The sequence below is a fragment of the Beta vulgaris genome, chromosome 3, assembly GCF_026745355.1.
Source record: "Beta vulgaris subsp. vulgaris cultivar EL10 chromosome 3, EL10.2, whole genome shotgun sequence".
NCBI classification, from domain to species: Eukaryota; Viridiplantae; Streptophyta; class Magnoliopsida; order Caryophyllales; family Amaranthaceae; genus Beta; species Beta vulgaris.
In genome coordinates, this window is record NC_079204.1 from 5,173,409 (window position 1) to 5,188,334 (window position 14,926).

The 14,926-nt window shown below is 34.3% G+C and overlaps 2 protein-coding genes across 2 annotated transcripts; one reads left to right on the forward strand and one right to left on the reverse strand.

The window, feature by feature from the left end:
* Positions 1 to 66: 66 nt before the first annotated feature.
* On the forward strand, positions 67 to 2,234 carry LOC104888297 (arabinogalactan protein 41). The gene is made up of 2 exons (XM_010673222.4): positions 67 to 586; positions 1,856 to 2,234. Exons 1-2 carry the CDS (start codon positions 481 to 483, stop codon positions 1,927 to 1,929), a joined length of 180 nt encoding a protein of 59 aa, XP_010671524.1. The 5' UTR covers positions 67 to 480; the 3' UTR covers positions 1,930 to 2,234.
* A 2,612-nt stretch (positions 2,235 to 4,846) lies between these two features.
* LOC104888298 (mitochondrial carrier protein MTM1) lies at positions 4,847 to 9,475 on the reverse strand. The gene is made up of 11 exons (XM_048640884.2): positions 9,316 to 9,475; positions 8,726 to 9,045; positions 7,520 to 7,609; positions 7,275 to 7,403; positions 6,882 to 6,941; positions 6,630 to 6,800; positions 6,412 to 6,508; positions 6,028 to 6,119; positions 5,803 to 5,952; positions 5,566 to 5,624; positions 4,847 to 5,436 (listed from the first exon to the last, which is right to left on the reverse strand). The coding sequence occupies exons 2-11, from the start codon at positions 9,005 to 9,007 to the stop codon at positions 5,304 to 5,306; spliced, it is 1,263 nt and encodes a 420-aa protein (XP_048496841.1). The 5' UTR covers positions 9,008 to 9,045; positions 9,316 to 9,475; the 3' UTR covers positions 4,847 to 5,303.
* Between the last annotated feature and the right edge of the window lie 5,451 nt (positions 9,476 to 14,926).

Here is a 14,926-nt window from a genome sequence, read left to right on the forward strand (position 1 = left end):
ACCAAAAACCATGAAATAAAACTATTTATCTACAAATAGAAAGCATAGTGACACTATAAAATTTCCTAACCCATTGAAATAGCAATGGATCTCCACAAATTTCTCCCCTCTTGCCTCTCTTAACCCTCCAAATAAAATAAAAAAATACAAACATTTCTAAAATTTGAAAAAATATGATTAGTGGCCTCCCCGTAAAAAAGCCGACGCAACAACACAAGAGACAATTATAAGACCCCTCTACCATACACAGCACATGCTGCTCTGCCTCTTTCTTCATTGACGCATTTCATCAAACACTTTGTGTGCTTCTTTTTTCCTCCATTTTTTCTCCCTCTACATCCTCTCTCTCTCTGGGTCAGCTCTCTTTCTTTATTTTTTAAGAGAGAGAGAGGCTGTAGAGATCATCTTGCATAATTTTCAGCAATAGAGGGAAAAAAATCAAACAACAGAAAACAAAAAAAGTTTCAGAAATAAACAACAATGGAGGTTGTTAAAGCTTCATTCATTGTTTTAGTTGTTTTCTCTCTCATCTTTTCATTGGCTCAGGCTCAAGCTGCGGGTCCCGCACCTGCCCCAACTAGTGATGGTACTTTTTTTCTTTGGGTTTTTATTATTTTTTAAATTTATGTAAATTTGGTTGAGTTTTCAATGAATTTTGTTTGAATGAAAATGGGTATGTTTGGTTTTTGCATTTCCAAGAATTAGGGAGAAAATGCGATAATGGGTTGTTTTTAGATCCAAGAAATATTGTTGGTTTGCATTGAGGCATTTCATCATACATCTAGAATGCATTTACAAAAATTAAGCATTGTTGGTTAGTATTTTTCTAGATCTATGTCATTCTGGGTAAGACTTGGGAAAATGCCCAGAATTTGAATTTGTAGAAGGAAAGTTTTGATTTTTTTCCTCTTAAAAGATCAAAGTAATGATTTTTCTTGTGAAGCATAATGCAATAATAGGTATAGAATAAAGGGAAAGATTTGAAAAGGACAAAAGATATGGGTAATTTATGGAAAATCTTGACTCAAAAAGTTAAGTACTCCAATTGTTAGTGGAATCATAAAAAGTTCTTATTTTCTTTGTTTTGATTTGTTCCCAAAATATTGAAAAAAAGTTTCCCTGTTAGTAACTTATAATCCCAGGTTTTAGCTGCTGAAGATCATCTTGTATTATGTTACTATCTCTCTGCTAAACTTGTCTTATGCTATGTATTTGGTGATTGTTAGATTTTAATTTTTTGTATTCATTTGAGCCACAAAGGTCGTATAAAGTACAAAGAAGAAGTCATACAAAGTACAAAGAAGGGGAGGGGGATTCAAATATGTGAGCTATCGTTCACAGTATCTCAATTTTAACCACTAGGCTAAGACATTCTTGGTTGGTAATTGTTAGATTGATATAGACGTATATACTAATTTGAAGTAAAGTGTGTGGTTAGTATGTTATTCAAATTTTAGAGATTTAAGTAATGATGGTGAAGTAATTGATGGAATATCTGTCAAAGGTGGTTGATTTGGATAAGATCTATCTGCTTTATACCTTTGCTTAAATTGTTTCAACAAATGAAAATGACTATAATCATAGTGCTAATTCATAGTGTTACAGCTGCATTTTGCAATATTCTCACTCTTTCCAGGATGTGTTTACTCTTTACATTGTGTTGTTATATTCTAATGGAAATCAATCAAACATACTCAAATTACGCTTATCTTGTTCATTGGCTCATCATTCAACTTATTTCGACTTATCTGAACTTGTTCTCATTACTTGTTTAAACTTTTGTAGTTACGATTTGTGATTATTTACTTATTATACATAGATGATTGATCATTGTTCATCAATTGATGACTTTCAGGGACAAGTATTGATCAAGGGATAGCATATGTATTAATGCTGGTCGCCTTGGCGCTTACGTACCTCATCCATTAAGCAGAAGTGCAACAATGGAGGCCTCATCATCAACAACATCGCCGCACTTAAAACCAGAAAGTGCTCGTGATTTTTGGTGTCCTTTTTCTTTTAAATGATTATAATTGTGAGATCAGTGGATTAGTGTTACTATTCCCAATTTGCTTAATTGATGCTTAAAAGAGAGTATGATTGATTGTGATTGACTAGGAAGAGGTAAAATTTGAGCCCTTTTAGACATGGTGGTGTACATCTAATTTGTATTAGATGAGTTATCATGAGTTTTTTGCACATATATTTATCTCATCTAGTATTGTTGTGGCCTCGTATCGCTTTCCGTCTCTTTCTCTCCTCTGCCCTTTTCTCGTGGCTATACGTCGCATGTAATCACAAATCACGAGCATTTGTAAGATTTTAACGACTAAACTAGCTGAGAAATAACTTTATCTACTCGATGGTTGATAAAACACCATCAAAATGATGGAGACAGTCCTGAAGTACATTGTGTACTTCTTGACAAGAAGAGAATTAACTATGAAGGGTGATCTTTGTGCACCAACCCACTATTTATTACTCCTATCTGAATGAAAGGAGAACTTATTGTATTCCAATTTCTCAAGCATCCTTCCCTTTAGCTTCATCTGCGTGACTGCATTCAACAACCAACCGTTTAGAATGTTGGATGAAACTAATGCACTCAACAACCAAATGAGTAGAATGTTGGATGAAACTAATGGTTGGAACCCTAAAACTAGAGATATATATAGAAAAGCAGAACTACATAATCTACTAATTTTGACTTGGTTTGTTTGTTATTGGTTGAAAAGTTAATATATACTTAGTTTTCGTTCGACATTACTGTTAGTTTCCGATTTTTGGTTTTATGAACATAAATAGGATTCTTTGTAGGGAAGGACCAATTGAAATAGGGTTTTTGTGAGAAACACCACTTAAATTTTTTTGGAGGGAATGACCAATTAAAATACTTTTGTGGGTAATTTAACACCACATTACGATTTTCTGGTCAAATTGTTAACTTTCCGGTGTTGACTTATTTTTCCGTCCAAAACATCAACTTTTTGGTTTCTCATCTATGTCATCTCCTTCGACGCCGTTCTTTCAGGGAGGCAAAAGTTAATCTTGCGTTCTGAAAGGGGATAGATATTTCAAATATCAAATTAGGGCAAGTTTATCGCACAAGACCAATAGCATTTTGGCGATAAAGTAAGGTAAAGACTTGCAAAGTCTTGAAAAGAGTCTTTAAATACCGAAATCTACTCAAGACTATGGTATTGTTTCAAAGAAAATTTTACTTTTCTTTGCCCAACCAAAAAAAGTCACTCATCTCTTTATTTAATGTTAATGTAATGTGTAGTGAGGTCTAGAGAGAGTATGACCGATAAAGGCCTTGTTTGGTTGACAAAACAAATCATGGGAAGTGCAAATTCCTAGGAAGTAGAAGTATATGAAGTTGTTTGGTTGGCAAAACCATGGGAATTTGCACTTCCTAGGAAGTTCTAATTCCTCCAAAATGGAGGAAGTTACTTACCTAGGTCCCCCTAGGTAAGTAGAACTTTCCATAGGAAGTTCTACTTCTCATTATCAACCAAATACAATTTTACACTTCCTAGGAATTTCAAATACATGGAAAAAATAACTTCCTAGGAAGTATGACTTCCTATATACAACCAAACAAGGCCAAAGTACTTGAAATGAGTCTGAAGCGAGTTGGTAAAATTAAAATTTAGTAGAAAGCTAATGTGACATAGTCCGAACTTTTAGGTAATACGAGGGATAAACATAGGACTAAGGTCTAATAGCACACCTATACGTTTAACGTGACTTTTTCTAAAAAAAAAAAAAGGTCGCAATACATTATGGAAGTCCAAATCTAGAGAGGGAGGCGTGAACCAAGCCGATTAAACATCCTATAGGAAAATAAAACCACCATGAATCATTGCAACATTTCCAACACAGGACTCAGCAGTGACTTTGTTTTAGTTTATTTGGCTGTTTTCTTTTTATTCTCAAAGGATCAAAATGCTAACGTTTCTCAAAAGAACCTTAGGAAAAAGTATACATCAAGTTTCTTCGGCAACGATTTTTCCAAACAAGATGCAAGAGAGGCAATGAAATTGTCTCAGCACTTAGACATACTCTGCCATTATATAGAAGTAATACCGACTGGAGTTGATGTAACTACTGGTTAAGAACCTCTTGGCTCTTGCTTCTTAACCAAGGTCTCGAGTTCGAGCCTTGGGTATAAAAAAAAATCCCAACCAGGAGGGATGCTACCCTTTAAGGTACCCATGCAAACTCTCGTAGGAGATTAGTCCACTCGCCAAAAGCGATGAAAAACTCCACGTGGTAGGACATATATATATATATATATATATATATATATATAGTAACAAGTCAGCAAAGATATGAATTGTGAACATTAGACTTTTATGGAGTTCTCCTAAAGAATTTCTGTAAGACTTTAACCCTAGGTATCACACAAAAGCTATAATTTGGTAGAATATTCAAACCCCTACATGGATCACCCATGCTAAAGCTTGGGTCATTAGAAGAACTAGACATACTTAGGACACGTTTAATATAAAACAAGGGTGACTTTTGTAGAATTTGGATATATTAGGTCCCTTCTCTTTTTTTTTTTAGAGGAGAACATATTAGGTGACTTTTTCTAGTTTTTACTAAGAAATGAAGAGTATTTTCTATCTTATTAACATACCTTAAAGAAGAGACTGATCATTTCTCGTGTAATAAGTAATAACACACAAAGGCATCGACACGATCACTAGAACTAAAAATTATCACACCAAGACACCGAAAACAAACCGTTTTACAAGATTGAGAGTGGTGTTGTTGCATCCAAGGTTCGTATAATACACATACAACAAAATTAAGTGGTGTTAACAAGCCAAACCATGTCTGAGAATGCAATTGCTCAGCTCGAGTTAATAACACTTGTAAGCTTTCTCGAACTTGTCAAGTTAAAAAATTTCATGTTCAAGTTACTGTAAAGCTCAGATGGGCAGGGTAAACGAGCAACACAAAAAGGGTATGACTTACGACGGACAAAATGTACACGCAAAACTGAGACAAGCTCTCAGCAAAAAAAAAAAAGTTTTCATTGTTCTAAGAAGCTATACTTGGACAAAATTTTGCTCAACCTTGAGAAACAGAAGTAACCTGACCATAATCTAATCCTGCACCAACTCACCTCAAAAGATTATATTTCAAGGTGAGATTCATTAGCTATGTGCATTATTTATATAACTTAGAAGTTAGAAGATTGTAATCTTGGAACTTGGAAGCCAGGTCACCAAAAACTGTATTCATTTGATGAGCTCGATCTAAAACCTAGTTGTGTTAGCTGCCAACTAAAATCAAGGATTGGCAAACCTTGTATGAAGGACATATTTTACTACTTCGTAGAATGAAACCACAATCCCGACTGAAGGCCCGGCACGAGCAACACGAGGACCAACACCTGCAAAGAGGCCTCTAGTTCCTCCATCCCTATTTTGAATATAAGAACACATCCATGAGTAACTGCCGTAACATTGGTTTGAAATACACATTCGTTTATAGAAATATTACAGAAAGGAAAACAAGGAGAAGCATAAATGAAAAGGGCAGAGGAACTACCTCCAGATCTCAATTAGAGTCTTCCTTGTGGTCATCCTGAGTGCCTTGAGAGGATCTTTCTGGAGTTTCAGAAGAAATAGCATTGAGAAACTGATACGTTAAAAGAACATTAAACTATCCAAATACATACTACTAAAAATAAGAAACAACTTAGGGGAAGTCCACTGAAAAAGAGCCGATATAAACTGAAGTCTTAATACAGGTACATCCAATGGAGGAAAATTTAGCATCTCTCACCTCTATTTGTCTGCGTGTTCTAGCTACATCCAAGGGACAAGTAGCACCAGCAGCTAAACTTCCAGCCACAAACCCAGAAGCAAAATTTGACCCAAGAACAGTGATAGCACTTGCTTCATCTCCTGTAAGAGTACCAAGTTTCCTCCTCATCTGTTATGACAAGGTACACATTAGCAACAGGATACAGCTCAATTAAGCACTCTACAGAACAAAATAAGATCTTACAGGTTCCAGGGTTGCCCAACAGATTGCTGAAAAGGGAACGTCACGGGCAAGTTGTGCTCCAAGGCCAGTCCAGAGAGCACGACAACGTTGCACTGTCCACGGTAGTATATGTCACATACTCAAAAAACCACAAATTGATAAGCTGAACAAAAGAACAGCCACAGATTCTATGATCTAAGCTTCTTAATTCTTATTATAATATTATGTACAGGATACAAGTAAAATCCATAATCACCAGTATAAAATTTCAAACTATCATTGCAATTAGCAAGCAAGCATTTGATAACTTCGAGAAGAACTACAGAAAATCTACTAATTAGCAAGTAGAGCTTGTAAAAAGAGACCAAATTGATTATACGACAGCCAACAAAAGGATGAACTTACAGTTGCTTTGAAAGGTGGTGGTATTATTGGCATTTGAAACGATCCCAATTAGGGTCTTCAATACTCCAGGAGGCTTCTTCCCAGTCTCCTTGAATGCCTAACATAAAAGAAAACAGCAAATTCAGAATTGACAGCAGTCAACCTACAAGCAATACACAATAAATGCAACTAAAGATGAAAAAAGTTCCTAAACGAGCAAGACAGAGAAGGATAGGCACCTGCATTCGTGTTCGAGCAAGTTCAATAGGATAGCATGTAGTACAAGCCAGTGAGCGTGCCAAAGCACCAGCGACAAGTGGGACATATGGCTCTACACTTGGAGAATTTTCAGCTGCATACTCCTCCATGCGAATGCGGAATACATCGTAAAAGGGAAGATAAATTCCAACCTAAGATGCAGACCAGTACTTAAATTAATCAAATTACCCACTTAGGTTGGTAATTTGAAATCACTATTGCAAGAAGCTTACCATTGGTATAGCCAGTGCCAAGCCAGCATTTGTCCCTCTCCATAGTCTTGTGACTCCTTCCTGCATGTCACTTTATTGTTAAAATTCCCTACATTTAAACAATGTAGACGAGGAAAAATAGAAAAATACATTTATACCACACCCATTTCCTTAGCACTTATAAGTTTATAACTACGACGACTTGGGCAGACAGATCAAACACAGACAACTATTATCTCTGAAATGTTGTTCTATTGTTAGTTGTGACTTGTGACAAAAGATTGAAGTTTGAGCCCTGTTGAGATATGCAAATTAGAAGGACCATCACCAACTTCCAATGTCGTATTACATATTGAGTGGATAAATTGAAGACCAAATCCCTGTTATAAGATAGAATGAATTTAAAACACTGACCTGTCTGACAATTTTGTACATAACATCAAGCGTTCCTTTGTAATGAAAACAGTCAGGTGGACAAATTGATACTGTTCCCTGAATACCAGCCCGTGCACATGAGGGGGAACACCTCAAGTCTGCAAACATCTGCAATCAATATATACGATGAGGAAAGACTTCAGAAATTCAGCGAAAAAGCAAAATTGTTACATTACAAGACACTACATTTGCACTGTTAAGTCAGTTTGACTATGGACACATACCATATTTGGTCCAAATACGGCCATGCGACTAAGGGCATTACTCAATGGATGCGCATATGCAGCTCCTGCAGCTTGTGCTTGCAACCTTGTCTGCCAAACATGACCAATGCAAATGAGGACAATGTCACACTAATAAATTTCAACCAATTCAAAGACAATGTCACACATTCAAATTGACATTTCCCGGTACCAATAGAAATAATGTGCATCAATGGGACATGACACCAGGTCATTTATGGCATAAATGAAGATTATCAAGAAGTCTAATCCCATATCATGGTATCACCTCCTTCATATACAAAGAAAACTGATCAAGAGGTCCCCCCAATTAGAAATTGTATTCGCTTACCGGGAACAGTAGGCTAATATGTAAGACATTGACATATCTTGTCCGGCAAATCGACAATCTAAAACAGATGAATTCCTACATCTAAAGTATAGCAATCGAATACACGCCAGCTACAGTTATGCCTTACAGGTAAAGTGCCTGTAAAGCCTCCTTAAACCCCTACATGTGAAGTACATGTAACTCTGTAAGGCCTCTATGAACCCTAAATGCAAAGTGTCTGTAAAGTCTCTATAAACCCCTCCAGAAGCACTCACCAGTACACTCTCTAACCCTCATCTTACCTATTCATAAAGATACTGACTTGCGTATCAAATAAATATAATTGTTGAAGAGTCTGTACTTGGAAGAAGGTAAATATAACCCAAATCCAAACATAACTTTGAAGAGTCCTTGTACTACTTCTAAGCAATCTGCCAAGATGAACAACAACGATCATACTAGAGCAAATTCAGCCAAACCAAACTTGCTCCATTCTGAATCTAGGGGAACCTACATTGAGGCAAGGGGGTGTCGGTTAACACACCAACTTCGTCCACCTTTTCATTCGAACATTTATAAAATACTTCTTTCTTTTCAAAAAAAAGTTAGCTAGTCGATTTCACAACAAAATCCAAAGCAGCACCCCAAAACTAAAATCCTGGGTCCACCACTAGCTCCACTACTTGGTGTTGCCTTTGCCTACATGAATAACAGCTACAAATAACAGCAGCCAGCAATGATAAACCTAGGATGCTACCAAAAACATGACAATCTAATTGACTACAAACATCATATAAGATAACCAAAATCTACTATAATCCTAATAATTTCAATTCATACAAACATATAGGGGATTCAAAAAAAGAAAAAGAGCAAACCTTAGCAACATCAAGAGGGTTAACAATGATAGCAGACAGAAAAGCAGCACCAGCAGCCGAAAGCGCATTCGCAGCGAAACTAATTGCATTTGTATCACTTGAACATTTCTTCAAAGGTTGAGATTGTGATTGAGGCTTCAATAACATCTCATGAATCACAGGTTCTGACATCAAAAACCTATTAATTTCTTCCTGACTCAAAAACTCGTTTCCATCTTCATTTGATTCCTCAGGCCTCATCCAATGCTTATCATGGAGGTGGGTTTTATCAGATTCCACCATATATACAATATATGATATCAACCACTTCTAATTTTGTTCTACAATCCCAAAAACAGCAAATGGGTCACTCTCAATTCCGAAAATAATGACACCCAGAAAACTAAATTTCAGGGAGAATACATAAAGAAGAATAAAACTAATGGAATTTATGCAAAGGTTTGATATTTATAGAAATTTATGTAAAATTCATAAAAGAGATCACAACATATAACATATTATGATATTAACATGTACTAGTAATACAACTAATAATAACATTATTCGCAATCAATTGAAGAAATTAATACACGAAATAAAGGAGAAGTTACCAGAAGTAGGAGAGAGAAACGAAAAACCCTTCAAAGAAGGGATGGTCTCTGGTTTAGACTCTAGGGCAAAGCACTGTTTTTTTCTTTCTGCTATTGGCTTTTCCTTGGTTTCAAACTTTCTCCTATAATTTTGGGGAAAAGTCTTTTTTCTTTGGATTATTTTGAATAATAATGAAGTATGGAATACACCTTTTTTCAAGTTCACACATAATAAAGATATGATTAAAAATTAAATACACAAGTTGTTGATTGTTGTTGTAAATGAAGAAAATGTATGGTCCAAAAAGGAAGAGGTAAAGTGTGGATTTAAGGAGTCTTTTAGTTTTATTTATTTCCTTTTAAGTATTTTATTGTTTTTGTTAATTAAAATTGATTGAGTTGTTGTGAATTTAAATTTTGGTTCTACAAGTAACATAAGATATCGTAATGGTGGGTTTATGAAAGGGTTGATTTGTTATATCGCTTGTTTCTTAATAGATGCATTAAACTTCCTCCGTTTATAAATAGTTGCACCATTTTTAACTTTCACGCATGTCGATGCATGATTTCAACCATTGATATCTTTAATTACCAATAAGTAAAAGTTACAAAAGTTTATTTTAAAAAAATTCACATCGAGATAAATCTAACAAGACCCCACATGACTATGTTTTTCCTAAAAATATAAATCACCAAAGACAATCTAAGTATAAGATGTGAATAGTGTGATTTTTAGAGATTCCTCCTGCACTAACAGTCTGTAGGCATGAGATACAACGAGCTGAGGTTGCATCATTAGCAAACTACCTCGAACAACTTCATATCCATCATTCAATTTCATGAGAAACTGTATTAAACATCTGTCTTATTGAGATTTTAGTAATTTTCTTGTATTTGTGCATCGACAATTGCCACAATCACAAGTTGAAAGAGGATCCACTTCATCAAGATTGTCCCAAATTCTCTTGATATTGGTTAAAAACATAGAAATGATATCATTACCTTGTTTCATTTCATCAAGATATTGTAGTAATGCATATAAAACAGTTCCAGAAGATGCACCAAACCTTTTTTCAAGATTCAACCAAATTTCACGAGCAGTGTGAAAATACAACACACTTCTAGCTATAGATTTTGATCCAGAACTCCAAGAATCCATGAAATCATCATGGAATTACACCTCTCCCAATAATCTCGCAACTCCTTTGTGCCTGATGTTGGCTTGTGAACAGTTCCATCCACAAATCCGAGCTTGTTTTTCGCAGATAAACTTATCATCATTGAACGTTTCCAGTCAGTGTAAGCTTCGCCATTAAACTTCTCAGAAACAAGTTTAATACCTGGATTATCAGAAGGATGAAGGTATATGGAGATGTAGGATCCTGAGAAGGATCAATTGTTTGTTCAAATATAGTTTCACTGTTTTCTGCCATTTTTCTTGTGAGAAATTCTTGAGAAATTTTAGAAACTCAAATCAAGAATTTGAAATTGAACAAATAAAGATTATGATCTAGAAACAAATTGAGGAAAGATCGAACTACAAGAATCAGAGAGAAATTTCGAGAAAAGAAGGTGCGAGAAATTTCGAGTAATTCCGAGAAAGGAGAAATTCAATTGGAACGAATTGAATTAATGAGAAAACAAAGATCAATTGAGAAATAAGAATTTCGAGAAAAGTTCTGAGAAATTTCTTACAGAATTTCGAGCTGATCTGAGAAATTTCGAGAAATCAAAGAAAATTAAACCTTCAATTTGAAGCGAAGAAGATCCAGGATTGAACCTGGCTGCTCTGATACCATGTGATTTGTAGAGAAACAAAAAGACTGGAGAGGTAGCTTTATTCATGATAAGAGAATTTTACAAAGAGAAAATTCTTACAGAGGAAGAGAGAATTTAGAAATGACTAACTCACTAACAAGAATTATTACAAGGATATTTATACTAATAACAGATTAGTAACTAACTAAATGAGGTTTGTTAGCTGAGGTTTTATCAGGTTATACGCATATATCAATCTTGAGATATATTGTTATCTTCATCTGAGTCAGCAACTATATTAGGAGTCTCATCAAATAGTGTACAAAATAGAAATGGTGCAACTATTCTAAACGGATGAAGTATTGGTTAAGCAACTCCACTTCCAACTCCTCGAAAAACGACGATCGTCAATATGTTTTTCTTCTTTCTTCCTCCTCCTCTCTAATCCTACCATTACCTTCACCGCATGGTTGGTCACTGATCTCAAATCCACAATACAATTTCGATTACAATTTCCCAACATCAAACTTGGGGAGGATGAAGTAAAATAGGTTAATTTTCAAAACTTTTGTTTGTGGTGCACTGGTGGTGCTTTTTAGTGGTTCGCGAAGAGATAGAGAGAGACATCAGGAGTGCAACGAGGTAGTGAGAGGTAATGAGATGAAAGAGAAAGGAGTGGATGGGATGGTGGTGGTTACAATGGATCCATTAAAGAGATCAAAAGGATGTGCGAGGAGATGTAATGAAAGGGTAGAGAGAAAAAGGAGTCGATATGTAGACTGATAAGATATGTGTTTAAACTGGTAAAATGCATCTATAAACTGATGAATAATATCTATAGGTTGATACTTTGTGCCATAAATTGAAAAACAATATTCATAATTTGATATAAAATACACATAAATTGATCAATATATGGCTTAAACTAATACTCCATTTTTTTTTAATCTTTATCACTTAGAATCTTGACACTATTCCCAATAGAGAAAATCTTTTAGATTTTTCTCAGTATATAAGAAAAAATATAGTCATGTGAGGTCTAATTTGATTCGTCTGAATGAGTACTCCCTCCGTTTCCTAAAGATCTTCCTTGTTACTATTCCTACAGATACCAAGGAGAATCCATTTGTGTGGGTTGTGGGGTGGGTAAAGTATAAGAGAGAGATCAGGGGTTAAGATAAATAAACATATAAAAAGGGGTTAAAGTAGGAGAGAGAAAGGGAGTAAAATTGAATTAATAATGTAATGTTGGACTATATGATAGGGACATGAGAGGGTAAAAAGGGGAAAAATAATTCCAAATAAGGAATAAAGTAAAAGAGGAAAGATCTTTTGGAAACGCACTTAAACGAAAAGAGGGAAGATCTTTAGGAAACAGAGGGAGTACTTTATTAATATTCAATTATTATATTTTTTTACTAATATGTAATGAAAGATATTTAATGTAGAATAAACACATTGGAAAACGTGCAAAGTCAAAGTATGAAAGATAAAAAATACAGAGGAAGTATAATGTAATAATGTCATAAAGTGAAACTCGTCTAAGTTATAAACAAAATAATGTTTTGAAAATATACACGAGATTAATTCAATAACAATTGTAACCACATCTAGTTTTGCATATTAATAATTTAATATGTTGAAATTCAATACTAAAGTCAATATGATGTATTCATTAGTGAAGGAGAGAAATATTTTGAAGGTTTGCGAACAAGTCTTTATTTTTGAAAAATGTTACAATGCAAATTATTACAATATTTTATAAAAGCTTATGTAAATGGATTTTTGATAATGAGTCTTACAACATAAATTGGTTAAAAGGTTTTTCTATTATTTTTTTATGCAAAAAAGGTTTTTTTTCCTATTATTATCGTGAAGAATTGTTTTGTTAGAGGTTCATATTTGTATGATGTGGTATAGAAATAGACCTCAAAGAATTCTATTTCAATACTTTTATAATTACTTTAATTGCATGATTTATAGGCCGGAGAGTATAATATTAATAAACTAATATATACATACACATCCTTATTTGACTCCTTGGCTTCTATATTAATGTACTTCAACGATCGTCATTCGTATGATCTTATCTATGTTTTTTTTTTTTGGTTGGCATGATTATCTATGTATAATTAGGATGGTGAAAAATTGACCCAATCCGTTTATCGGATCTGAACCTGACCTAAAATAAGCGGATTTAGATTGAGATTTTTAACTTATTTACTCGACATACCCATTTAATTAAATGGGTTAGGTTAATGTTGACATTTTCAACCCAAAATTAACATGCTTTGACCTGATTAACTTATTAAAATCTAAATTTCCTAAAAAGTTTTTGTTAAAGTTGGTGAAATTTTTAAAAATCTATTATTGTAGAACACAAATACTGAAAAGAAAATCTAATCCTGCATACTTTTATGTAAATTTATTGTTAAAAACTAATAAATTTTAATAAAAAATTAAAATAAATATATAAATGGGTTAAACGAGTTATACGGGCGACCTGTTTAATAAACAGGGCCGGGTCAAGGTTGAGTTTTTTTAACCCGTTTATTAAATAAGTTCAGTTTGAGTTGGGATATATTCAACCCGATTATTATTAAACCGAACTCAAACACGACCCGACCTGATATGTTAATGATCGCTTTCAGTATAATATATTTGAATATGATGGATGTGAATCAGTGAATGGCAGAATGGGTAAGCAAAACAAGACCTGAAAGTCAGTATTACGTGTCTTGGTCTCAAGCTGTATTTAGGACTTAACCTTTTGAGGTGGACAATCAATCTTGTAGCTATGTCTACGTGTGAAATGCCATGAGCCAATGAATTCGGAATTAAAAATCTGATATCATTGGATGTAGACTGACGATTGTTGTTACGTCGACCATGCTAAACGATTCTAGAAGGCCACATCCACCATAATGCAAAGTCTTTCTTGCCTTGGTAACATATTTGTGGCATGTTACTAGGCCAAAACCCCTTTGTCTCTTAAGTTATAGCCTACAAAGCATCAATAAAGAACATAATAGGATAGTTTCTCGAATATTAACCGTCTGTAATGCACAGCTTTGCACTTCTTAAATGGACTACTTACAATATATTTGATTTATTCTTTACCAATAGCAAGAATCCTGTAGTGTGGTCTCTATGTGATGGCACTTGCCTCCCACTGGAAATTACAAGCTAAATTCTGATGCCTGCGTTATTTCCTATCATGTATTTGCGGGGGAATATGATTAGAAACTACTTGGGCCATTTAGTCGCTTCTCAAGCCTATCGGGTTGGTCATACTTCCCTTGGCGCTCGATAATGTCTCCAAATGGTGGTTTAGAACAGTATTCAAGACCTCCTTATTGAAGGCGACAATCAAGTACTAATTTGAATTTTGCAAGGTCCTTGTTACTCTTGGTCATGTTGTATTTCTACTTCAATTGACGATCTTTTACGTCAATTCAACACAAGTGCCATTATGCATATATTCAGAGAAACAAATAGGGCAACATATTTTCTCTATAGATGCCACTATATCTCTCGCTGAATGTTGATCTAGATTAAGAACCGACTTCATCTCATTTACTATCTCTAATTATTTTGTTTAGCTTTTTAACAAGTAAACACACATGAGCGCAATCAATTATCTCAAATTATTTACTAGTAAAAATTATTATTGAAAGATAATATTTTGAAAGTACATATCGAGACAAATCTAACAAGATTCTATATTGACTATTTTTTTTCTTACGTTTAAATAACAAAAGATGGTCAACGAAGAGCATGTGAACAGATCAAAAGTCCAAATGATGCAATAGAAAGAAATAAAGATAATATCACTTGAGATTCTATTTGACTTTTATCAGTGTATTTTCTATAT

Coding starts and splice junctions, on each gene's coding strand:
- LOC104888297 (XM_010673222.4), top strand. CDS start 481: ATGGAGGTTGTTAAAGCTTCATTCATTGTTTTAGTTGTTTTCTCTCTC. Junction 587..1,855: donor ACCTGCCCCAACTAGTGATG/GTACTTTTTTTC, acceptor GATGACTTTCAG/GGACAAGTATTGATCAAGGG.
- LOC104888298 (XM_048640884.2), bottom strand. CDS start 9,007: ATGGTGGAATCTGATAAAACCCACCTCCATGATAAGCATTGGATGAGG. Junction 7,404..7,519: donor CCGTATTTGGACCAAATATG/GTATGTGTCCAT, acceptor TATTGATTGCAG/ATGTTTGCAGACTTGAGGTG. Junction 5,953..6,027: donor GTTGGGCAACCCTGGAACCT/GTAAGATCTTAT, acceptor TTGTCATAACAG/ATGAGGAGGAAACTTGGTAC.